Below are 25,518 nucleotides of genomic sequence, written 5' to 3' on the forward strand. Positions count from 1 at the left end.
CTTGACTTAGCAAGGCATTTGACACTCTCTTCCATAACACAGATAAAACTGATGAAGTACAGACCAGCAGCATTTTGTGCTGCATTAGTAAAAGCCACCACCATGAGGTTGAGGGAAGTGATCCTTCTCCTCAGCCCTGGTGAGACTCATCTGGAGTTCTGGGTCTAGTTCTGGGCTCCCCTGTACGAGAAGCACATGCACATACTGGAAAGAGTTCAGAGAAAGGCCATGAAGTTGATGAAGGGACTGGAGTGTCTGTCATGTGAAGAGAGGCTGAGAGCTAGGATTGTTTAGCCTATATTTCTACAAAAGACAAGACACTTTTGTCATGGAGGTTGTTGAGCATGGGAACAAATTGTTCAGAGACATGAACATGACTGGACATGGCTGGGAGTAACTTGCTTCTGCTGACCCCTTTCTGTAAAGACAGTAGGTTTGGACTAGACAGTGACCTTTACCACCCTCAATGATTTTGTGATAGCATCTTCTTACTGCGCTTCACCTTCGAGTCTAGGATCAGTTTGGAGTTGTGACTTGCTAGCCAGCAAGCTACTTTGCAACTGGTACTTTGATACGGGGACAGGTGCATCTTCTGCAAGTTTGTCAACGTAAAGATCCTCTAGCAAACAGTGCAGATAGGCACAGTAGAGAGGGACATGCCTCTGTACATGAGTGCCTATATAGAAAAGCATTGAGATGCCTAATCTGGATACTGTGATTTGGAATCTTTAGTTGTGATTTTTATATCTGTTTACCAGTTTAGCCCTCCTAATTAGTTCCTAGAATTTCTTGCTCTTCCCTTTTCAGACTATTCACAAAGGGAAAAACAAGCACTTGTCACAGAATCTGCCTTTTAGAAGTGGATTAACTTGAAAAACACAGGTAACTGCAGACTTGCCTTGGTATTGGGTTAAATGTGAGTACATGCACGTGAAGCATCTATAACTGCTGCTTCAGGGTAGGCACTTGCCAGACGAGCAGGTTGTTTATTCAAGAATGAAACAGGGTTAGACTGAGGATGCTATCTATAGATACAAAAGGATGTAATACTTGTTTTGGTAAGAGTCCTTCATCCATCATTCTTGACTTTGGTGCTCTCAAAGTGGCATATATGGCATCCCTCTGTATTTCTGTGATGTTCCTCAGTGAAAATTCTAATTGACAATGTAATAGTTGTACATTTGGTGTTTTGTCAGTGATCATCTGCTTGTAGTCTCAAGTGAAGAGAAAGAGCTGTGTAAAGAATACTTTCAGCTTCTCACAAATCAGCAGTTACGTGGCCAGGCTGTTGATGTTCAATGAACTTGGGTGTGCCCTCCTCTAGTTCGTGAAGGAAAAGTGGAGGAAGAGTTAACAATGAAATTCTAGTAAAGTCGTAATTGCATCCTGATTATTTCTCAGGTCAGATAGCTCACATGTGGAGGTGCTCAGTGGGGCTGTTGGACATTTGTCAAGCATTAAAGAAAAGTGCTAGGCTTCAGATGAGGTGCTGTCTTTCGGAGATCAGTGCTTCAATTTTGAATTACACTAAAATTACTTAATACTTACTGTCCCAAGTACCTGTTGCCTTCCGTACTCTACAGTAACTACTTCGGTGTATGTTTAAAGAGAAAATGGCCTTTTACCCTAAAATGGCCTGCTCTGAGAGGTTATAACATACTGTGTTGTTTTCATCTTGGAGTTCTAGTCTGTGTAAATTTTAGTTTATATAAATTTTGTGCCAGCAAGGTTCATGGTCTTTATATACTCTGTGTTGAAGGTGAGAATAATAGTTGCCAAATTTGTAGGACCAGTTGTCCTTTCCACCCTTGTCCTTCAGTTACCACTTGTGCTCCAGGAAGGGCAGAGATGTTTTAAGTACAGGTTTCTGTGTACAGTTCTAAATTTGCAATAATTTTTGGTTTTCTTACTATGTTGTGAAGTTTAGCTAAAAGCGCAGCTGCTCAACGAACTATTTCTGTGGTGGCAATGTCTGAAAGGTGGTTGGATTAAAGATGTGGAAATAAAAACATAGTAGCTGTCCTCATTTGAAAAGTCCACCTGCATGACTTAAAAAAAGTCACTTGCTACGAGAAAGGTGCCTGTTTGCACCTTTGTGTGCAGTGTTGGTGTGTTTTGGAGAACTGCAGTTATTTCTGGGATAAGTAATTTCTTTTACTTAATGTTATTTAAAGCATGTACTTCTCATATTGTCTCTGGAGATTTATTCACTTGATTTGCTTGATCTTGCCATAAAATGTTAAAAGTCCAAATTATCAATTTATAAGCATATTGTGGAGGTAACTTACATTTTAAAGTGAATTTATTGTTTTTTCCACCTTTAACCATGGACTAAGTAGTAAGAGTTGTAGGTAACTGACTAAAATGAGTTCATCCTAAGCAAGTAAGATACATGGGAAGATAGCAGGGGAGGCTATAATTAAAAAGCAGCTTCATCCTACATAAGGAAACTTGTGGGTTTGGGGCTTTGTACTGACAAGATGTCCTGGTTTTGTCTAGAACTTTGAAATGCTGCTTAAACAAAACATGGCTTTAAAAATGGGAATATAATGGATTTTTTTTAATTACAGTTGATACTTCTAAGAATAGCATGAAAAGTTTCATTTTCATGATTTGTGGAGCCTTCTGAAATAACTACTTAAAAGTCCTGCTATGTGAATGAAAGGGTTTGAATTGCAACTGAGATACAATTCTATTTACACGCTAAAGAAACACGGAGCATTTGCAAGGAAAATGTCTGAACACAGTACAGTCTGTGTGTACCTGAAATGCTTCAATATGGGTGTCTTAATCCTTTTCTCTGGTATAGGAGACTTGCAGACAAGCTACTGGGCTCTTCCTCTTTCATGCCACAAGTGGTTTTTGTAGTTTTTGTTCTTAGTACTTCAGTTTCTGAAGTTTGGTATTAAAAAATGGGTATCAGTAGAGTAGCCATTCTCCTTGAGTTTTCCATAATGCTAAACCTTTAATTTAAAAAGCCTGCTATACAGCATGGAGGCTTATGAAAAATCTTTATTGGGCTTCTTTTAATTTCTAAATGGAAAGTATACTCAGATATTTAAACTGCACTGTTCATGCTGGTATCTTTGTACTTGAATAAAATTCACACAGTTGTCACAATACTTACTAGGTTGGGAAGAAGCCATAGTCTTTTGGGCACATTCAAGAAGCAAATACTCATGTTTAGGAGTGTCACTGTGTTTGTATGAGTTTTGTTCCTGCAAAGTTACTATTCAGAGTGAATGTATCTCTGGCTGTTTGCAGAACTTTTCTGATGGAAGCTAATAACCTGAAGCATAAGCAATTGTGTGGGATATCCTCATTTTCACAATCTGTAAGCTGCTGTCCAGATATATTTGAAATAGTAGTGAACAGCCTTATTTTTTATTGGTTGTCACAAGAGAGGGATCTTGAAATGCTACCCCTACCTCCCCCAAAAAAGCTCTCTTTGTACTTAAGCAATATTCAGAAGTACTCTTTGGTTCCCTGTACATGCCGGTCTCTATATCCATGAGATAAACCATCCAAAGAGTCAAGTAGTCAACATCAAGGTTTGCGTCGATTGTGTTGCAGGTGCGTTGGTTGATTCCATTGAAGCTCGACAGTAGTGCACGTGTGCCCTTTTTCTGAGTAACTAAAAACTTGGAGACTGTGAGGAAATACTGCATGAGAGAAAATGGCTGGCTGGAAGAAACATCAGAAACAACAGTCTCAAAAAATGGTGTAAGACTGTCTACACAGGAAGGTAGGCTGTCTCCAGTGAAGGTCTTTCTTTAACCCTTTCAGGAAAAAAGGCATTTTTCATCCTTGATGTAGAAAGCTAAAGGAATTTGCAGCAAGTTGCAGTTGGTTTTGTAGTTAGATGCTCTCTGTGAACTACTGGTGGATTACATAAGGAAGTGAAAGAGAACTCTAGTTCAGCAGAGTGGAAGCATGTTAGGAAATGCGATAGTGTTCAGCTTTGGGGCCTCTAACACAAGGGGATGAGGACCTGCTAAGCTGAGTCCAGAGGGCCACAAAGATGCTCAGAGGGCTAGAGCACCTCTGCAATGGAGACGGGCTGAGAGAGCTGGGGTTGTTCAGCCTGGAGAAGAGAAGGCTTCAGGGAGACCTTAGAGCAGCCTTGCAGTGCCTAAAGGGACCTACAAAGAAGATGGAGGGTCATATAGGGATAGAAAAAGGGGGAATGATTTTAAACTGAAAGAGGGTAGATCTAGATTAGGTATTAGGAAAAAAATTCTTCCCTGCGAGGGTGGAGAGACACTGGCTCAAGTTGCCCAGAGAAGCTGTGGCTGCCTCATCCATGGAATTGTTCAAGGCCAGGTTGGACGGGGCTTTGACCAACCTGATCTAGTGAAAGGTATCCCTGTCTGTGGCAGGGGTGTGGAACTAGGTGATTTTTAAGGTCCTTTCCAACCCAAACTATTCTATGAATATGAAAATGAAAGTAAAACCCTGTCTTGTGTCAGTACTCTAATAGAACTATTATCTCTATTTCTTTTCAATTTTATTCACTGTGGTGTATGTTAAATGAGGCAGGCACTCTTCAGGAAAAGACATATAACAAAATACTTTATATTTTGTTGCTTCGTATCTGTATTTCTATTGCTTTAGAGTGGCTCCTTGATTGTACCACCTGTTGTTTTTGGTGTAATTCAGACATGGGACTGCTGCTAGAGAAGTCTAGCTTAGCCAGTCATGTCTGAATTTTGTTACTGTTTTTCTTCTGTACTTATACACTTATGCTTATACCAAGTACGTGTCAATTTAACTTACCACATATCTGCAGTTCACTATGAAGTGTAGATTAATTTGGGGTGGAGTGAATTAAAATATTAGTAAACTTCAGATCAGTCGCTCCATATGAGATGTTCTCCTAGCACAACTTTCTGATTAATGAGTTACCGTAAGACTCTGTTTCATTAAGGCTCTGTCATGTCTTCAACAGTATGTCTGGGGAAAAACAGTATCCCATTTATAGTCTGTTTATCCTTTTAGGCTAATTCCTAGATAAAGGATGTCTAGTACATTTAAGAAGTGTGCTGTTTCTAGAGGTCTCTGTGTAATTGGAAACAACAGATAAATGTGTAGGCTTCTGTAAATTATATGCAGACTTCAGTAGTGGACTAGCATGTTAAATTTCTGTAGCTTTGAAAATGCAGTGGAAGATCAATGTCTGGAAGAGTAAAATTGGAAAAGAAACTTTAAAAGTCAAGCCTTTAGTTTTCTTTTGTGTAGTCCCTAGGATTTTATTTTAATTCTGTGTTGTAATTTTTACGGCTTGACCGTTGTAGGAGAGTTTTCTAGGACAGCCTGTTCTGACTGTGGTGTTACTGTTCTACTGAGCTCCAGGTTCCTGCATGAAGGTTTTCCAAATTGTATAACTTCTCTTTGACAGTTTTGTAAACTGCTAATCTGTGCTAGCTTTCACTTCTAAAAGAGATAGCTTATGTAGAAATCTCATAGGAACATTGTAGTCAAATTAGTTAATATTTATGATGTGCTGAATTCTAATGTTTGTACTTTGAAGTGTTCTATAGCTTTGCTATAGGTGCAGCAAATATGCTGCCAATAGTAAATGCACATTTTCATTGAAGTTTCCTTCAGTTTTTGAGGAAAAATAAACTATTATGTTTATAACACAACTAGATGTATAGTTGAATTTGAAAAATCATTTAATTACTCTAGTCATAGAATAGAATAGTTAGGGTTGGAAAGGACCTTAAGATCATCTAGTTCCAAGCCCCCTGCCATGGGCAAGGACACCTCACACTAAACCATGTCACCCAAGGCTTCGTCCAACCTGGCCTTGAACACCGCCAGGGATGGAGCATTCACAACCTCCCTGGGCAACCCATTCCAGTGCCTCACCATCCTAAGAGTAAAGAATTTCTTCCTTATATCCAATCTAAACTTCCCCTGCTTAAGTTTGAACCTGTTACCCCTTGTCCTATCACTACAGTCCCTAATGACTAGTCCATCCCCAGCATCCCTATAGTGCCCCTTCAGACACTGGAAGGCTGCTATGAGGTCTCCACACAGCCTTCTCTTCTCCAGGCTGAACAGCCCCAACTTTCTCAGCCTCTCTTCATACGGGAGGTGCTCCAGTCCCCTGATCATCCTCGTGGCCCTCCTCTGGACTTGTTCCAACAGTTCCATGTCCTTTTTCTGTTGAGGACACCAGAACTGCACACAATACTCCAAGTGAGGTCTCATGAGAGCAGAGTGGAGGGGCAGGATCACCTCCTTTGACCTGCTGGTCACGCTCCTCTTGATGCAACCGAGGATATGGTTGGCTTTGTGGGCTGCGAGTCCTACTTTTATTTTCTGAATGGAAAGATGCTACATTTATGGAGAAGATTGAGCAATTCTGACAGTTCCCGGCAGTCTCAAAGTTAAGACCTCATTTCCAAGTCTGGCTGAATCCTATGTTTTTCCATCCCAAGTAGGTGCCCTAGCAGTTTATTTATAAAGATACTCAAGGAGTATTGCTTTTAAAATAACGTCTTTAAGGAGTTGTTTTAATATTTAACTTGTTACATTTGAAGCACTTAAAATTCATGGCTCGCTCTTGTATTCATAGTCATCCTACTTAAGGTTTGTTTTGTTTAACATGAGACTGATCTTGTACTTGTAATGCTGTTGTCCAGCTCCAAAGGAGCTTGTGCAGTTGTACTTTCAGTGTGTAAACACACACGTACTAGACCTTTCCAAAGCAGCAGTAAATTCTTTAATGAAGAATGTTCTTCTTGTGATTCATTTGCCATTCTGCTTGAGTAGTCTGCTCTCTGCAAAGCTGGTGTACCGAGATCTATCCCCTAGCTGAGACTTCTCTAAGAATAGCTCAAAAGTGCAAAGCTTGTTACATATAGGACAAAAATATGCTTCCAGTGCAGATGTCTGAGACAAAAACTGATTAATGCAGTCACATATGACTACAAATGTTGGATAGTTCAGTCAAAATTACAAAACAATTGCAACGTTTAGCAAATGCTATTTGTACTACAGGCTTTGATTTATTGTATGTGTACATAGCATGCCCTAAAAAAGAAACAATGCTGTTTCAGCAGAGCAGGGATACAAAGCACCATGTTACAATTTACTTTTTTGAATGACAAATACAAACTAAACTTGCTCAGTTAAATGAAGGAAGCTTTTTCCTCTGGAGTTTAGTATTTCAGATAGCCTGTGTATCCGTTGGTGGTATTGACATTGTATCACTCGTTCTATTTCAGGAGTAGCTGTTCTCAGTACTGGCAGCAAAGGACAGCAATAGCAGTCTTCATTTATACAGCAAGTTAGCATTATTTTGAGATACTTAATCACAGTAGGATTTGATGGTGTATATAGTCAAGTGCATACTGATTACAAACTTAATGCATTGCAGCTGTATTGTTGAGGAAGACATGCAGTTTACTGGCAATCATGTGTATCATAAGGCAAACCTCCAAACCTAATCCAGGGCAAAAAGGAGCTCTAGCTATGCTTGATTTTTAGTGAACTGTGAATTCTGAATGTGTCTGACACTCCAATAGGAGTATTTCACATTTTTAAGTGATTACAAGTCATTAATGGAAGTTTTTAGGAGCATTTTTAGGTGGCTGCCCATATACACCTTCTTGTGTGGATACATTTGGAAGAGCCTGACCTCAGACCTTTTGTGCAGTGCAGGTGTGCCAGCTGGCTCATGTATTTGGCATGCTCTGTTCTTTGCTGCCTTGATAAAAAGCACATCTCATTTCATGCCAGTCATCTCTTGGCTATAGATGAAGATGCTTCTTGTTTTCATTAGGCTGTAGTAAAACCTTTTTGCTAATGTGTAGCAGCCCCACTTCCCCATGTTTTTCCCCTGATTGTGGTTGACTGACTCTGAGCTTTTTCCTTTTTGAGTCTGTTGGCAGGTTCTTCATTTGAAACTTCCTTTCCATCATTATCTTCATCCAGAAAGATATGGGCAGAGTGCCTTGATTCAAATGTTGTTAATGGTGTGATGGGGCTGTGCTAGATACAACAGATCATCAGAAGTGTGTCTCTGGTACCAGTTATAAAATATTTTTCAGGACTGAAAGTTCACATCTAAGCATCTTCATTTGTAGAGATGGGGAGGGACTTCAGATTGCAGATGTGTGCAGAGCCTAACTGGCTCTGAAGCCAGGACCTACCAGCACAGTGTCTCTAGGGACCTAGAGAAGGGGGTGCAGGTTCCTAGCTAAGCTGTCTTTCTTTTTTATCACAAGTAATTATATAAACATTTTCAGGGACGCTGTGAAAGGGCCTCTGTGACCAGAAGTAGTTTTGAAACCAAATTATTCAAGAAATACTACTTCAGAAGATGTTCTTGTTTGTGCTATCATTGTATTGGAGCTTTTCTTAGTGCTGTTTCTGGGGAAGGTTCTGTTTAGAATGGCGTGGAGAGCATAGCACCAAAAGAAAGGCAAGGAACCAAATCTTTGTAAGATTCCTCTTCATTATTTAGTGGGTTCAGCTCTGTTGTGTTAGCTTTTTTTCTGTTTGTGTGTAAGACAGAATGATTACTACTTTCTCAGAAACAGTCTGATGATGGAAGAGACAACTGAAGAAAGGGATGGTACAATAACAGTACTAACAGATGATACAATAACAGTACTAACTGTTACTGTGTGCCACAGTCCAGCTGCAAGCCTGTTCAAAATGTCATCAGAGGCCTTCTCCAGAACTCTGAACCAGCTTTCTGTTTTTTCTGTCTTACTTGGTACTAAGTTATGTGCTTCTTATCTTGTTATTTTGTAATGAAATTAAAAGTTGTAGGTAGTGACCTGTGTGATTCAAAACTCAAAGGTTAGAGGTCTGAATTTTGATGTTTTAAGAGGCTTTGGAAACTGGTGGCAGCAGTTCTTGTCATAAAACCTAAGATTTGTTGATGTCTTCAGTTACACTTTTGTAATGCCTTCAGTTTTTTCAGATTTATGGCAAGGGAATAACCAAAATTTCTTTTTCCCTAAAGTAATACTGTTTGAAATTAACTCGTGGTTAGTATCATGGTATTTCCAGATACCTCAGCTTGATTGTTTTTAGCAACTGTAAAATGATCTTTATGAAAAATACTGTAATGTTTAGTAAAATATTACTGCCTCTGAGATGGCAGTGGTGACTGGAGAATAGGGATAATAGATGATAGTAAATCCAAGAGAGATTTTTTTCTACTAAATCTGCAGCTAATATGATGCAGAAATTGGGGTTCGTATTTCCAGATAATTTGTTCCCTAAAACAACACATGAACCTGGAATTATTTTCCTAAATTACTAGTAAGAGACTGAAGCATAAGAATAAAAAGGGATTCTGAGTAGTCAACGAGAAACAAAGATACTGTCATTTCCATCCAGAACATCTGCAGTAACCAAACTACCTGTTTGTATCTGTTGCTTTCACTGAATAGTTGTTTCCAAATGTATTGTTCAAAGTAGTTTTCCAAATGACATTTCCAATGTATTTTCTTGGACTGTAGAAGCCAAAACCACTGCAGAGTTCTGAATTCAGAAGAAGTTGGCATTGTTTAAAACATAGTACAGTTTGGTATTCTCCATCACCTCGAGATGAGAGAATTTAATTTCACTGTTGTTTATTTCACTCACAATCCCACATCTGTCTTCTGCCAGCCCCCCTGATGATGGATCTAGTAATGGGGCTTCTGTACCCTGAGATGGAGAAGGGAGTAAATCACTTGTAATGCTGGATAGAGCCACTGCTGCTGGCCCAAAGCAGAGACGTGGATCAGAGGTGGTGGCACCATTCTTTTGGTGATAGCACAGTCTTTGTCCAGCTGTGAAGCCATGCTCCAAGTTCACAGTAGTGGAAAAAAATCATACATAGTGTAGTGGTGTGGAAAGGGTCTTTCTACATTTACACACTGTTCACTTGCAGTCTAGCAAAGCTGGTTGGTCTTAAAGGAATTAGAGCTTACAGCTAGATGAGAATAACTTTGGGAATACTTTGCTGCAAGGAAGTAACACGCTCTTGCACATATATGCTGCAAGTCTGCTGCCTGAAGCAGATGCTTACTTTTGCATTTAAGCTCACTTTAGAGAGGAGAATCTTCATAGGTTTTCTGAGGTTGTTGAAGGTTTCTTTTAATAAATAGATGTCTGAAGCCAGACAACAGCTTAATGCATTTATTTGGTTTTGTCCATTTATTTTTGACTTTTTTACAGTCCTTTATCACCTCATAGTTATTTGAGGTCTAATAACATTTTATTGTATTTGATGAGATTTTGCTGCCAAAACCAGTTTCTTATGAGATTTGCCCAGAGCTTTCTAGAATGTTTATATCTTTTATTACACTTTTGAGACATTTCCACTGGCTGTGTATGACTTGGGTGTAACACCTTCTCTGCTCTCTTTGAAACAAATATTTAGCATTTCTTGCCTGTTGTGCTGAATTAGGTTAAATTAAGTAGTAACCTTCAAATTGTATACTTTGATCTTCCAGAACAAGATTTTTTTTTTTTTTTTTCCCCCTTCCCCTCCTCTCCCAGAGTGTATTTTAAAGTGCTTTGGATATGTGCTTTGTCAAATCCTGCTTTTTTAAATTTCACTCTCTTCACAATACTTCTTATTTTAGTCTTGCAACTTTTTTTTTTTTTTTTTTTTTTTTTTTTTTTTTTTTTTTTTTTTTTAATGTAGGATCATCTTTTAACCATTGAAGTTTTAGGTTTTTACTGTCTATAGGTTTCACCTAATTGGCGAATGTAGCTATTATCCCACTATGCTTACAGTAAGATCTTATTTAAGTCCCTTCTGTGTTTTGGGTACATACATACATAAGTCATACTGTCTGCTTTCTCTAGCGTTCTTGTTTTCTTAAGAGGCGGGTTGCTTGCTGGATATGGCAGGCATGTTTAGAATATAACTACAACTACAAAACCAGTTGAACATTTCATAAAATGCTTAAAATACTACCTGGCACTTGTAAGTCATGGACCTGGTATTGGAATAGTTCATGGTCATGAAGAGCACTGATACTAACAGTTGTATGTATTATAAATGTCAAACTTATATAGTGAGTTCAAAACTCTTGGGTGAATTTTGAGTCTTCAACCTTGGGATGAGCAACAACATTGTTGACTGATTTCAGAAAGTATTAGCCTTAAATCAGTCAGTATAGACTAGACATTTTTATGTAAAAAGAGGCAGCCCGTATTGTAGGCAACAACACCTTTTCAAGGAGGAAAAAAAAAATCTTTAATCATACATATCAGCCTGTCAGAAAACCACAGAATCCTCTTCTATATCTTTATTGTTATAAGTTCATGCAGTCTTTTCCAAAGCACCTCTCTTCAGTTGGCTTAGTTTGGCCATTTAAAAACTAGTAACATAAATTAATAAAATTTCAAAAATCCAACTTAATGTACTTACTTTTTTCTGTAAGCTGCCAAAGATTACACCTGTTTCCCTGCCGTATCACCAGTTAAAATGGGTGATCAAAGGAAGCTTTTGAAAAGTGAAGTAAACTATGTGAGGATACATCCAATTCTTTCCAAATCGAGTAATTTGTATAGTTTCTCTAACTTTGCTCAAGCCTATTTTTCAGTGCGTTAATTTATAAATGTGATAGTAAAGCATAACTTGAGGTGATTTTTCTTTTTATATGCAGGTTTCTACAATCCAAGAACTTGTTACTGGTTATGAAACCTCTTTGAAAACTTGTGATCTTTTTAGTACATGTGGTAAGTTTCTGTGATCTTCTATTAATTACCCTGTGTTTATGGCAGTTATCAAGATATGTTGGAGTGCTAATACTTTGCAAGAAAGTAGTTGTAATAGCTTCTAGTGAATGAATTCACTTCAGGAAATACTTGCTGAATTTGCTGAGCTTTGTATTTTGTGTTTGTTCTTCAGATGCAGTCTTCAACCTTACTGGTTACTGTAACTTTTTCCATTTTGTTACAGAAAACGGAGAGAAAGAGCCCCCAACGACACTTCTTTGGGTTCGGTATTTCCTGGCACAACACTTTGACAAACTTGGACAGTGTTCTCTGGCCTTGGATTACATTAATACTGCAATTGCCAGCACTCCAACATTGATAGAACTCTTCTATTTAAAAGCAAAAATCTACAAGGTAAAAAGCCAATTTGGCTATGTGGAATACCTAGTTTATATAATAAAAAAAACAAGCCGACATCAAACTGGTATGGCTGTGTGCCTAGTATTTCACTTAGCAGTGGTTACGGGCATTGGTTTTCATGCGGATTTCTCTTTGGGCATTGTTCTGTCAGGAAAACAGTGAAAACCGTTTTGTTTAGGTTTTGCAAAGCGAGTCAGAACCTACAGCAAATTGTAACACTGCCTTTTGTTATTTCTCAGGGACAAATACCAATAGCTATAGATTTCAGGAGTTGGTCAATAGCGGGCTTATACTGAAAGCTAGCTATTTATTTTTTCCTTAACAGCATGTAGGTAACCTCAAGGAAGCTGCCAAATGGATGGATGAAGCACAGTCTTTGGATACTGCAGACAGATTTATCAATTCTAAGTGCGCTAAATACATGTTGCGAGCAAATATGGTCAAGGATGCAGAGGAGATGTGCTCTAAATTCACGAGGGTAAGTACATTGCTTTAGCAAAGAGAGGTTTTATTTGCATCTGGCAGTTTGTTTTTTATTCATGTAACATCTGACCAAAAAACTCACCTCAGACTACCTTCTATTAGTGTTTGTTTTTAAGAGAATGCTCTTACTGGTAAATAACTATATAGAATCATAGAATTGTTTGGGTTGAGAGACACCTTTTAAGGATCATCTACTTCAACTCCCCTGCCTTGGGTGGGGACACCTTTCAAAAATCAGGTTGCTCAAAGGTTCATCCAGCCTGACTTTGAACACCTTCAGGGTTGTGGCATCCACAGCTTCTCTGGGCACCCTGTGCCAGTGTCTCATCATCCTCTAAGTAAAGAATTTCTTCCTTACATACAATATAAGCTTATCCTCTTCCAATTTAAAACTGTTACACATTGTCCTGTCACTAGGGGCCCTGGTGGAAAGTCTTAGTCTTACTTGTAAGTCCCTTTACGTACTGAAAGACTGGAGTAATGTCTCCCTGGAGCTTCTCTTATCCAGGCTGAAAAACCCAACTCTCTCAGCCTTTCTTCACAGGGTAGGTGTTTCAAGCCTCTGATTTTTCATGGCCCTCATCTGGACCTGCTCTAACAGGCTTATGTCCCTCTTGTACTGGGGGCTAAGGTTTCCGTATTATTTATGTAACTAAGTATGAAGAAGCTACTTGGTGGGATTTCCTAGAGCACATAAGTGAATTAGGCTCCTTAATTTTAGATGTGAAAATACTTGAAATTGAATCCAGTCTTCCTAGATAGTTCTAGGAATGATTGAAAACTCACTCACTAGAACTCACTGTGTACGTTGTGGAAATGTTACAGCAGCAGATACAGAACTCTAGCATAGATACGTGGTAACATAGGATAGATCTTATGTAAATAAATGTGAGTTGAACAGGGTTTTCTTTCTAGTATAAAGACTGATGTGAAAACTTGGTGGCTAGTGTTCGTGATATGTGGAACATGCTTCCAGTTTGTTTATTCTTAATCTAGAGCATTAAAACTATAAAGAATAAATCCTAGGATTTTTTTCTTGAAAAAAGTATGAAATAAAAATGTAACTTCATTTATTTAGACTATGAACTTCTAAAACTAAGTTATTCATACTGCATGATAATGCAGTACATATATTGGTGGATTAGTAAACTAGTAGATGCTGCTTGCCTGATGGGGGGGAGAAAACCCAACAAAACTTATTTGCTGAACTTTTAAGTTTTTTAAAAATAGTATTGTTTTCTGCCCCCAAACTATGAAAGTAAGATTGTGTTTACAAGCATGAGTTAAATGTTGAGACACTAATCTTGTTGAGATAATACTGCTCATTTTTTAAAATCATTTAAATTTATACCTTTATCTTGGGAGGCATAGTGTATCACAAGTATTATTCTCAATTACTGGGTGGTTTTATCCATTTTCTGTTGTGTTCCAAGTAATTGAAGGATTGATTGTTTCCTACTAATGGCCTGGAACTAACTGTAGGTGAAAGAAGCAGCTGGTAAATTATAATAGCAAAAAGTGATAATGACCCTTATTTCAGGAAGGAACTTCTGCTATGGAAAACCTAAATGAGATGCAGTGTATGTGGTTCCAGACTGAATGTGCGGCATCTTATCAAAGGTTAGGGAAGTATGGTGATGCCTTGAAAAAATGCCACGAAGTAGAAAGGGTAAGTAGGTGCAAACACCATCAATTCCTGTCCCAGTATTTCTCATACACTAATGAAGGTATTTGTTGATGTAATCAGCATGATTTTCTTTGCATATAAAGTGTGCCCATACAGTGATTTTAAAAAACAGGTTAATATTTGATGATTTATTGCAGTAGATAAGATGTCATCCCTAGCTATTACATAGAAAAACAATTACTTAAAGTGAGAAGGATTCAATATAAAATACCATGTTGTTGTGGTTTAAGCCCAGTCAGGAACTAAGCACCACACAGCTGCTTGCTCACCACCCCACTGGTGGGATTGGGAGGAGAATCAGAAAAAAAGCTAAAACCTGTGGGTTGAGATAAGAACATTGAATTATGGTAATAATAATAGGAGATATATATATAGAGAGAAATAAAACAAACAAACCCAAGTGCTGCACAGTACAATCGCTCACCACCCGCTGACCAATACCCAGCCCGACCTGAGCAGCGATTGGCCCCTTGCGAGTAACTCCCCCCAGCTTATATACTGGGCATGACATGCTGTGGTGTGGAATACCCCTTTGGCTAGTTTGGGTCAGGTGTCCTGTCTCTGCTCCCTCACAGCTTCTTGTGCCCCTCCTCACTGGCAGAGCATGAGAGACTGAAAAGTCCTTGATCAGGGTAAGTGCTACTTAGCAACAACTAAAACATGGGTGTTTTATCAGCATTGTTCTCAGAAGTCTGAAAAATCACATTATAGTTTTTGTTAACAAAATGAGCTTTTTCTGGGTGGGTTTCTTTCCTACTGAGAGGTTCTCTTGGATAGTCAGTATTATAAGGATATTGATATGCCTGTGCAATATTGCCTGTAAATAATATCCACTGTAACTGATGTATTCACCTCCCTCTAATTAAAAATCAGACTAAGTGAAAGAAGTGCCTAAGAGTTCTGTGTTTTTTTTTATTTTTGAAGCATTTTTTTGAGATAACGGACGATCAATTTGACTTCCACACATACTGCATGAGAAAGATGACTCTTCGTGCCTATGTAGACCTTCTGAGATTAGAAGATGTGCTCAGGAAACATGCCTTCTACTTCAAGGCTGCTCGATCAGCCATTGAAATCTACTTGAAGCTCCATGATAATCCTCTTACCAATGAAAGCAAAGAACAAGAAGTGAATTCAGGTATCCATAATGGAGGTTCATATGTGTATGATGTGTAAAAGCTTATTAAGCTGAGTAATTTGTGTGCTAGAGAATAAATATGAGTTGTAACATACACAACTTCTTCCTGTTTTCTGTCACGATTTGATAACTGAAGAGAGATCATAGATAACATGCTACAGCTTTCTTCTTCTATTCTCCTCTCATCATATTAAAAAACTAGTGTGTGAATGAACCCACCAGGAGTACTTTGGGAGGAGTGGCATTTCAGAATATTGAGAAAAGAAATCAAATTTAGCTCTGCCATTCATTCATTTAAACAAAAGATAAATGTCATTAACAGATGAATTTATGAAGCAATGGGTGGATTTTGTGGGAAAGCAGTCTGAATTGTAATAATTTCATTTTAATTTAGTGCATTTAACTTACTACATTTTATGGTTTTTCATGTAACTTCAGGATCAAGGAATACATGGGTAAGTGTGTATTAGCAAAATCAATACATTTAAGAAACGATTTAAAACAAGTGTTAAATGGAAAGCAGACTTTCTGAGGCAACCAGTGAGGTGTGGCTCACATGCAGTATGTCACAAAAACTAAGATGGGGAAGAGTAAGAAGTCACATCATGTGTTAGTTCATTTGCCTGCTGTGCATTGGGATTCAGTAGGCTCATGAACAGGGGAAAACAGCACTGTGTGAATGGCATAGAAAGAATGCTTGCTTCCCTGTCTCAGAGTGGTGGCTAGTCCAGGAGAGATAATGGTGTCACAGCCACAAAAAAGATGTGTTAGCCCCTGAACAGCCTCTTCTGTTCCTTGCTACGTTAGTAGTGCAACTCCTGTTCTCAGACACCACAGTAAGCAGAGTGGAAACTACAGTATGATACTGGATAAACTGGTTAGGTCAGTGGGAAAGCAAGGAAGGAGAAGAGGGGTGAATGGAAGGCCTGAAGGCTCCTCACTTCTGTGTGAACCTGTAGGAAACTATGTTTTGTGTGTTTTGCAGCTGTCAAGCCTTCTTAGTTTATCTGAATGTTAGTCCAGTCAAAATCTGAACACAGCAAGCAACCTAAATATTCATATAATGATCCTGCTAATACATGCCAGAATATTTTACCTCTCCTCACTCCAAATAATACCAGTTTTTGCTTGCATCCATTTAACTATCTTACGGCATTTGCAGGAAAGATTTTTAATTAAATTCTTCGTGTTTGTCACCTTGTTGATCTGTAGAAAATCTTTCAGCCAAAGAACTGAAAAAAATGCTTAGTAAGCAAAGAAGAGCACAGAAGAAAGCAAAACTGGAAGAGGAAAGAAAACATGCAGAAAGAGAGCGACAACAAAAGAATCAAAAGAAAAAGCGAGATGAAGAGGAAGAGGAAACTAGTGGGCCCAGGGAAGAGCTGATTCCTGAAAAACTGGAAAGGGTTAGCATGGTCTTTCATGTTAAATTCATGTGACTATCATGGAAAGCCTATAATATGGGATTACTGTCAGGTTCTCTTAAAAGAATCCAGTGGTTTTTATAAAATCTTTTTTGCACACAAAGGTGTGTAGTCTATTTACACTAAAGAAAAGTAACATTTTTCCTCTAATAAACCAAAGTTCCATATTAAAATACTGCTACTTTAAATTTTGGTGGGTTTTTTTTTTGTTTTCTTTTTTTTTTTTTTAACATTAAGCCATCCTTCGTTAAAATAGATGCTGAGCAGAAAGGTGGTTCTTGCCTCAAGAATTCTGGGTTTCATACATTGAATAGAGGAAGAACTAACAGAAATATGTTTGCAGTTCACCAAATTTGAAGACATGAGCCATTATATCTCTAAGCACAAAGAGTTGTCTCCTTTGTCACACTAACTTCAGAAGTTTAAGCTTGTTGTCTAAGGTGGTTATATTTCATTGTTTCCTAATGCTAAATTATAATAACGAGTGCATTACATAAGCTATGCCAGAGTTAGCAATGATGTTGTCTTTGTCAGCATGAAGTCATGAGTAAACACTCCTAAATCTCGCTGGTCAAATAAAAATGTTGTGATTCAGTTTAATTCAGAAAGCTCTCTACAGTTCTCCTTTGGCCTCTGAGTATTTAAATGCTCTCAACAGCAGAAACTATCTTTGGTAGTTTTTATTTGATGCCTATTTTAAGCTTTAAATGTCACTTTTTTTTTATTAAAACAGGTAGAAAATCCATTAGAAGAAGCCATTAAATTCCTTATACCACTTAAGAATCTTATTGGAGATGAGATAGAAACACATTTATTAGCATTTGAAATATACTTTAGAAAAGGTAAAGTACTGCATAATTTTATTTTTGCTGTACAGAATTGTAACCCTTCACTGCTGCCTGTGTTACCTAAGTGTACCCTAAAGTGGTCTGGAATAGGTATTTACTTGACTGAAACTGAGGTTGTTATCATATGTAATAATAATAAGGGGAAAATACAATTTTTGTTTAGCCACCCTTAAAACAAGCTAAAAAACCTAAGACAAAGTAAGTTGTAGTATATACTAATAAATGCCGTAGAAAGATATTTGCAATGTGATCTTAAATTATCTGGGGAAAAACGAAGCCAAACAAATAGTAACGTTATGTAGTGTTGCCAGAGTTCAAGTAGCAGGCATTTCCATTTTACTAAGCAATTTGGAGAGGAAAAAGAAATGTCCTTTCTAATTCTGTGTAGGCATTGATGTTTCTAATATTTGTACTAGATTTACTAAAGTAAAATAGTAGTTGATATAAAAAGTTCTGTATTCTTAATCTTGGTATGTTTCTGTTTTTTCTCCTTTCCACAGGAAAGTTTCTGTTAATGTTACAGTCTGTCAAAAGAGCTTTTGCTATTGACAGTAATAACCCATGGCTACATGAGTGCTTGATTAAATTCTCTAAAGCTGGTATGTATGTAGGAAGTATGCATGTATGAAGATACAGGAGGTTATACTGTGCAAGGACACAATCACATAGTTTTGTAGTATATAAATGCTCTTGAAACACAAACTGATAATGAAAAATGAATGGTTTGGTTTTTATGCTAATGCTTAAGAAAGCACAGGCTGTGTTACACAGGGTACTGTGTTTGTATTATATTATACTCCTTCCTCCATTAATTGGGTAGACTAAATAAGTCATTATGGATAAATTTCACAGAGTAGGTGTTCCAAAGATCACTGAAATTCTTAAGTTTTAAGGAAATAAGTGACAGATATGGGGGAGAGATTCTGACAGAAGCAAAGTACATGTTGTGAACTTGTGCCCTGTCATGTTAACTTTCTGCTGCCCTTTATGAACGTATTATCTATAAGTGCATCACTAATGCTTGTGTTGACCTGTTTTGAACTGAGATTTGTGTTTATGTGCCCAAATTTTAGAAATGGAAATTTTAGTAGTGATGTTTATGGTTTCACACTGTTATCCACAGTTGTTTAAATGGCTTTTTTGCTTCTCTCCCTCTTTCTTCCCTCTTCTAGTATCTGACCATAGTAACCTCCCAGAAATTGTGAGCAAGGTCCTAACTCAAGAAATGCAGAAAATCTTTGTTAATAAAAACTTGGAAAGTTTTAATGAAGAATTTCTCAAACACAATGCTACCTCCATTCAGCACCAACTGTCAGGTTTGTTTAACTTTTAATGCTCTTGAAAAGGAGATGACTTAAATCCAGAATCTTAATCTGCAGTGCATAACATACATAAATCCAGTAAGGTAGAAATTAGCGGTTTTACATTGTGGGGTTTTGCTTGCTTTTACCATGTTAAAAATAACACAAACCCAACTCATTCACTTTTTTTATTTAGATACATAAGGAACCTGTTTCTTATCTCCAAAAAAGTATGATCAAACCACCACAGATACTCAAATATGGAAGCAACATCATCCCTCCTGTTGCAGCTTCTAGTTTTGAAATTATTAGGAAATACAAAACAGAAAATCCGATACATTAGAAGTGGTGCTTTTCCCTGTTATCAGCTGAGATGTCTGTTCCTTCTCACAAGTTTGTCAAGTAGCAACAGCATCAATAAAAATTACGTGACAAACTTGTTACACTACTTCTGTTTTTCTGCTTCATGGTCAACAATTAACATGTTGAAACATGACACTTTTACACTATTTGTGCAGAAGAGCTGTATGTAGCTGCTAGCAGGGTACAAATGAGTGTTCTCTTAGCTTAAAATGTTTACTAGTAAAAAAATTACAAGCACTATTTTAATTGCTTTTGAGTTTCCATACCATAGCCTGCCAGACTTTAAACAAAATGTGTCAACCTTAACCTAGATAATGACAACTCAAACCCACACATACTCAGTCTAACAATTTTCTGAAACCTTCTGGACACAAAAAGCAATAAGAACTAGGAAGCTTTACTTAGGAAAACGTACTTAATAATTGAGGAAATTAGTTGAGCAGGAAGAGACAGTGTACTCAGAATGAGGGTTTTTCACTTTTTCAGTAAAATTATTTCTTAAGCCTTTTATTCTTTGTAGTAGATTACGTAGTGAGGTGTGTCTGGACTTTGTATTTGGGAAAAGTATATGAAATGCCTATGTGTTCATTAAGATGACAACTTAAGGCAGCTGTGATAAAAAGAGCAGCACAGTATTTTGCAGAGATGCCAGGCCAGTTTCGATAAACTCTTTGTGGTCTAAGAAGCTGTATAGTTAGGTTAATGCAATGTCTGTCTTCTCACCAATGTAGTCTAGTCCAAGCAAAGAACCAGACTTGTGCTACACTATCTTTGTATCTAAACTGTTTTACTTGGCTCCAGGTTAGTAGCCCAGCTTGGACTTGTTGTCTGCCATATGGACATATACTGCTCTGAATTTCTTCTGGACTATGTTCCACAATTGTTTAGTAACTTGTTCACTTACTCTGAATTATTTTGAACAGTATTGGAGGTATCGCTGAGAAAATGTCTTTTACTCACTCCTGCATTTGTAGGATGGATTTTATTTAGCCTGCTGATTTGAAGGGCTGGCATTAATGTACTCTTTATGTGTATTTCTTGACTGACAGATCTTCAGTGAAGTGAGGCATTTCACTTCTGCAGAAGCAGATCTCCTGTGTTAGTCGATACTTATGCTTCTAAAAAATTTCAAAGTAGCTTTAGCTTTGTTAGTTTTAAAGGAGGGAATAAGGGAGGAAAAGAACATTTATTAAAGCTTGCAAGATGTCCTAATTTACACTGGATTCTGTGTGTCTACATATTCAGTGCTCTTTTAGGACTGCTGTTAGGTAACTGTTGTATTCTTTCTTGTGATCAGGTGCAAAGATGATGTATTTCCTGGACAAATCAAGACAAGAGAAAGCAATTGCTGTTGCTACTAGGTTGGATAAAAACATGAGAGACAAAAATGTGAAGGTAAAAGATACAGTATTTAAAGCCAAAAAATCTGTAGGTTCTTGAATAATGTATGCAGGATAATGTACATGCTTCATATATTATGATAAATTATTAGTATTTGAAAGAATGAGATTTCAAATTTTGTCCCCTAAGTGTAACTATGAAATACCTGAATACCAACAGAGAACCTGCTTGCTCAGATTAGTATTGTTTAAGAATACATCTTTTTAGTAATAAGACAATTGTAAATCATATTTATTAACTATTACTTTTGTTTCTTCAGACATTAACAAAGGTTTTTGAGGCACTGCTTGATGGCAGTTTTGGAAGTTGCCACACTCAATGTGAAGAATATCAAGCAGCATGTCATAAACTGTTTCCTTATACGTCTGCCTTTATGCCTGCCACAAATGAGGACGATAGCAGCATTGCATCTGTGAATCATACAGCCATTAACCATGACTTGCTTTCTAATGAAATTTGAAGTAGTGTGTGCAAGCCTGTGTGTGTGTGTATACATACGTGCACACATGTATACAGAACTCTGACTCTCATTACATGCTGGCTGGATGCGGATCAGGGTTACTTTTCCAGGTTGTATTTTAAAACTTTAACAGGTATAAAACAAAATATTTGGATAGCTAAATGAAATGGGTTATGCTATTAGTTATTTTTTTTCTCCCAACAAAAACTGCCAATATTTATGTAAACATTATCCTTAATCAGCATTTTTCATGTTTATACTTGTACAGTTTTAAGTCTTTTAATAATCCATCAGCCTTCCCTCACAAAAATATGGATGTTAAAGACTGCTTTCACATAAGTGTTGTTACATATGCAGACAAATGTGATCATATCTTGTTAATAAATTATCATTTGAGCATTTTTAGCGGATTAAGACTGAAGTGCTGCTTGAATTGTCCTCTTCGTCTTTTACTGTTCTTTAAGGGTTTTTTCTGTTGCGGTTTCCCCCCCTCCCCTCTTTTTTTTTTTTTTTCCTTTTTAATCTTTGGTCAGTTTGGTTTCTTTGGAAGCCCAGTGACAATGAGAGCATTGAGGGTTTGCATGTTTTTGTCAGGTGTGTGTCTTATATGGAACCAGTGTTGATGGATATGAAGATTGTGTAAAAAAAACCCAAAAAACCAACCCGAACAACAAAAACTCCAAACTAAGGCTTTTTGAAAACTATTCTGTCTACGTTGTGTTCCATAGCTATTGTTTTCATAAGTTTCTGGTCAGTTTAGTATTTTTGAGTATCCTTAAGCAATTCCCTGAGAAAACAGAATTTGATACTGTTGTTTGTCCTTTGTTCCACCTTCCACTTCCTCCTTTCTGGTTTCTCCCATCTGTTCACCTATTGACACTTAAGTTGAAAAAGCTGCTCCAATTCTGGGCAAACACCGAAGGTACAGTAATGGGGAATACAGTTCTTCCTTACATCATAAAAATTCACTGGTAAGTTTACTGTATTACCTCCATTAAAAGTCTTAGTTGTCCACTTACGGCCAATACTCCAGTACTTTTCATGCCTATATACTATTGTTTTAGGTGCTGTGAAGCAAATAGTACATGAGGAGTATGTTTTACATGTAAAAACCATTTAAGGGAGCACAAAGAGGTTGACTACAAATCATAACAAACCTTTTTCTTACTTTGTATCCTGGTGCATTAACTATTAAATATACAACACATCAAAATGGAAGTCTGACTCTTAATAAACCTATTTAAGGCATAGTATTGCTGGACAAAACAGCTACGTACCACAGCTTTACATTCTATAAAAACTGCTATCAAACATAACTATACTGTGGCTTGTACAGAAAATTGGTTTTCTGGAAACTGTAATGGAATCATTCAATTTTGGTTTTCTTTTTATTTCACTGCAATGTAAATAGTTTCAGTAATATTAACTAGCCCCTCAAAGGCAAATGTAAGTTCATGAAGAGGGGATTTTATTAAGACAAATAAACCATTCTAATTAAAATTCTCCTTTGTGTGTCATCTGTTTAGATTAAAAATTGTTGAATGGAAAATTCACTGTAAAATATTGCCAACATATGTTATGCTGTAATAAATTATTTTGTACACACTTGGCTTTGGTTTGGCATCTTTGCATATTTATGGACTTCAGCCCATCACTTTCATCAGTTTTATTCCATTCAGTTGCAACATTTGCTGGTATAATGTGAACTGTAAATAGTTAAGGTAAAAAAAAACATTTAGCACATTTAGCACCTCTGTATATAGTAACATGCTACCCTGAGAAATAGGACAAGATGATTTTGTCTTGTGTATTCACCATGTGCCATTTGCTGTGGAATGACTTCCTCAAAGGTGCCTCAAGCAGGTAGAGGGAATTGTCCATAATGGGATTGCTTTGGCTCAGCAGTGCCCGGGAAGCATTTTTATCAGCCCATGTAAAGTGAAGGCGTGAAGTGGGACTGTGGTCTTGTCATTTATGGTGATGGCACAGTGCTAGAGATTTAGTTCAGGCCTTCAAAAGAAGATTGCAGCCTGAGAGAGGTGAGACTGAAACAGCTCTCTGGGGTCTGTTTAGCCTGACGCTAAATCAGGCTTGAGCAAAAGTACCTGGGGTATCTTTTCAGCAGTTTATTCCTTGAGGAAGTAGATGAATAGTCTACAAATTAGCACTAAGAATTGTGGCAACTCTTTTGAGAATTCTGAAAATACAAAAACTCGAGTTTTCTGTCACCCAGTGTGTGATTTGGTTTTCTCTTGGAACTGCAGGAGGCAACAGCTGAGTTTTCTTCAGGACTGTCATTGCAGGTGTGAACAGCTTGGTATGATAGATGCTTGGCAATCTTGTAGACTGTTGCAAAGAGGGACTAGGGTAGTATAGGAAGGGTACAAAAATAATGGAGAATAACAGGCATCATGGAAAGGTCTGTAGGGTTTTTTGTTTTGTTGGGGTTTTTCTAAAACTAGTCTGAAAAGAGTCACTGTTTTTTTCAGTAACTTGAAGTAGAAAAGGCATCAAACTTAACAGGCCTGTTATGTCATCCCAGAGGAATGTGCTATAATGCATAAATGCTAAGTGTTCATGTCACAGAATCACATTTCAGTGTTTGAGCTTTAAAATACATCAGCTGGTCTGGCTCTATTCTTTCTTTCATACTGCTGTTTCATTCTTGTTTCCTTCATCACTTTCTTGCCTTTTTTTTCCCCTCTGCAATTTCTCATCTCAATGTAATGCACTTTGACAGTCAGTTATGGTCATTCTTATTCCACTCCTCCTATCCATTAACTTTTCTTTCCTCCTCTAGCATGTGTGACATCTCAGATGGTAGCTTCTCTTATCAGTCCATTGGCATCAGAATAACTGCTTGGCAAATGAGGAATTTGTAGACAATCCAGATAGAGTCAGCTTGTCTGGGTGACTCTTGAGGTTGAAGAGCCTCACATCTTCCTTTGCCCCAGCACAGTTGCACCCTACAACTTATCTCAGGTGTCAAATATGAGACTGCTGTCCTCTCTCATTTGAGGCTAGCCCAAAATATCCTAGGCTAAGACTGGGATATTACTTGTTTTCAGCACCACTGTTCTGTTGACCCAGAAAGGTGGAAGAAGTTGCCTGTTTATGCTACAGATCTCCTGTAACTGGCCTAGCCAGAGAAGCCAGGCTGGATGGGACTTTGGGCAGCCTGGTCTAGTGTGAGGTGTCCCTGCCCATGGCAAACGAGTTAGAACTAGAAAGATCCCTTTAAGGTCCCTTTCAACCCAAACCATTCTGTGATCCTGTAATTTAATTTTGATTGCTATAAATTACAGTAAATAAGCTCACTTACCTGTCTTGTTTCAGGGATCTTTGAAAACCTTTTGAGCTGTTTTATTGTGGCTTTCTTTTATAGATCCTTCCCACATGTCCTTGCACAAACCAAATAATTGTGTTAATGACATAAACCTCACAAGAACTCATTGACCAAGCATCCAGTCCCATGCAGGGTCCTGCAATCCTACTGCTGTCTTGAATGAGTACCACCCCCCTTCCCTTCCCTTGTTCCCATAAACAAGCAGGCAGGTGTACCCCAAGGCTGACAAGCTTCTCGTTATAGGAATAAGCTTATTCCCGAAGCCTAGGCCCCAGTGGAAAACCCTGTCCCTGTTATTCATATAGATAACAAAGGTTTAGTCCAGAATTAGCAGTTACAGTGGATGGGGCAGCTTCTCACATCTCAGCTCTAGTATCTCCAGACTTCCCAAACAAGGCATCCCTCAGCTAGGAAGAGGTCAAGCTTTAGGTATGAGACAGAAGATTCAAGCATAATCATGTTTTTATGTCTGAATGTATTTGCCACTCTACTGTTTCCACAGCACTTTTATATCGACTTTTGGCATTTTGTTTTTTCACGTCTAAACTGCAGGTGTGAATGAGAAGTTGTTGGTTCATGGATTTTCCACTAGAGGGAAGCCTTGCATCCAGAATAGTTTCATGGTAAGGAAAGGCTGCAGTGTTGTTTACTGTCAGGTGTTTTGTAAGTAAGGGCATAGGAAAATGCTTGTCTTCTTTTTCCTTTCAGGCAGTGGAGAGGGGTCATCAGTGTTTTGTATGTGTTTAAATGGCTGAATTAGACTCCTAATTGTATAACCCAGCTGTCTGTGGGCATTGATTTGGGAATCTGAAGTTGAGAGCGTGGTTGCTTGGGCTTATGTCATATCAGCTGAGAACAGAGACACTGGAAAAAGACATTTGGCCCCACAGATGATCAGGTTGGCCTTTTGGGAGATCCCATGTCATATGTGTATGCATTAGTCAACCCAATTGCTGCCTTACTCT

General features: G+C 37.8%; 1 protein-coding gene across 4 annotated transcripts in view; it reads left to right on the forward strand.

Annotated features, from left to right (window-relative positions):
- Window positions 1-22,769, forward strand: part of NAA16 (N-alpha-acetyltransferase 16, NatA auxiliary subunit) — a 64,497-nt gene extending 41,728 nt beyond the window's left edge. For 2 of the 4 annotated variants that reach the window (XM_080613074.1, XM_080613075.1), the window contains 11 exons: window positions 11,631-11,703; window positions 11,927-12,096; window positions 12,428-12,580; window positions 14,126-14,254; window positions 15,197-15,410; window positions 16,623-16,816; window positions 17,568-17,676; window positions 18,183-18,281; window positions 18,855-18,998; window positions 20,644-20,741; window positions 21,007-22,769. In XM_080613074.1, coding sequence (XP_080469200.1) covers window positions 11,631-11,703; window positions 11,927-12,096; window positions 12,428-12,580; window positions 14,126-14,254; window positions 15,197-15,410; window positions 16,623-16,816; window positions 17,568-17,676; window positions 18,183-18,281; window positions 18,855-18,998; window positions 20,644-20,741; window positions 21,007-21,207 — 1,584 coding nt within the window. In that variant the 3' untranslated portion in view covers window positions 21,208-22,769. Of the gene's footprint in view, window positions 1-3,573; window positions 3,746-11,630; window positions 11,704-11,926; window positions 12,097-12,427; window positions 12,581-14,125; window positions 14,255-14,847; window positions 14,905-15,196; window positions 15,411-16,622; window positions 16,817-17,567; window positions 17,677-18,182; window positions 18,282-18,854; window positions 18,999-20,643; window positions 20,742-21,006 lie in introns of those variants that run through there. The other 2 variants (XM_080613076.1, XR_013956421.1) reach the window with 2 other exon arrangements.
- The last annotated feature ends 2,749 nt before the right edge of the window (window positions 22,770-25,518 follow it).

Source organism: Psittacula echo (genome assembly GCF_963264785.1).
Source record: "Psittacula echo genome assembly, chromosome: 3".
Classification (NCBI taxonomy): Eukaryota; Metazoa; Chordata; class Aves; order Psittaciformes; family Psittacidae; genus Psittacula; species Psittacula echo.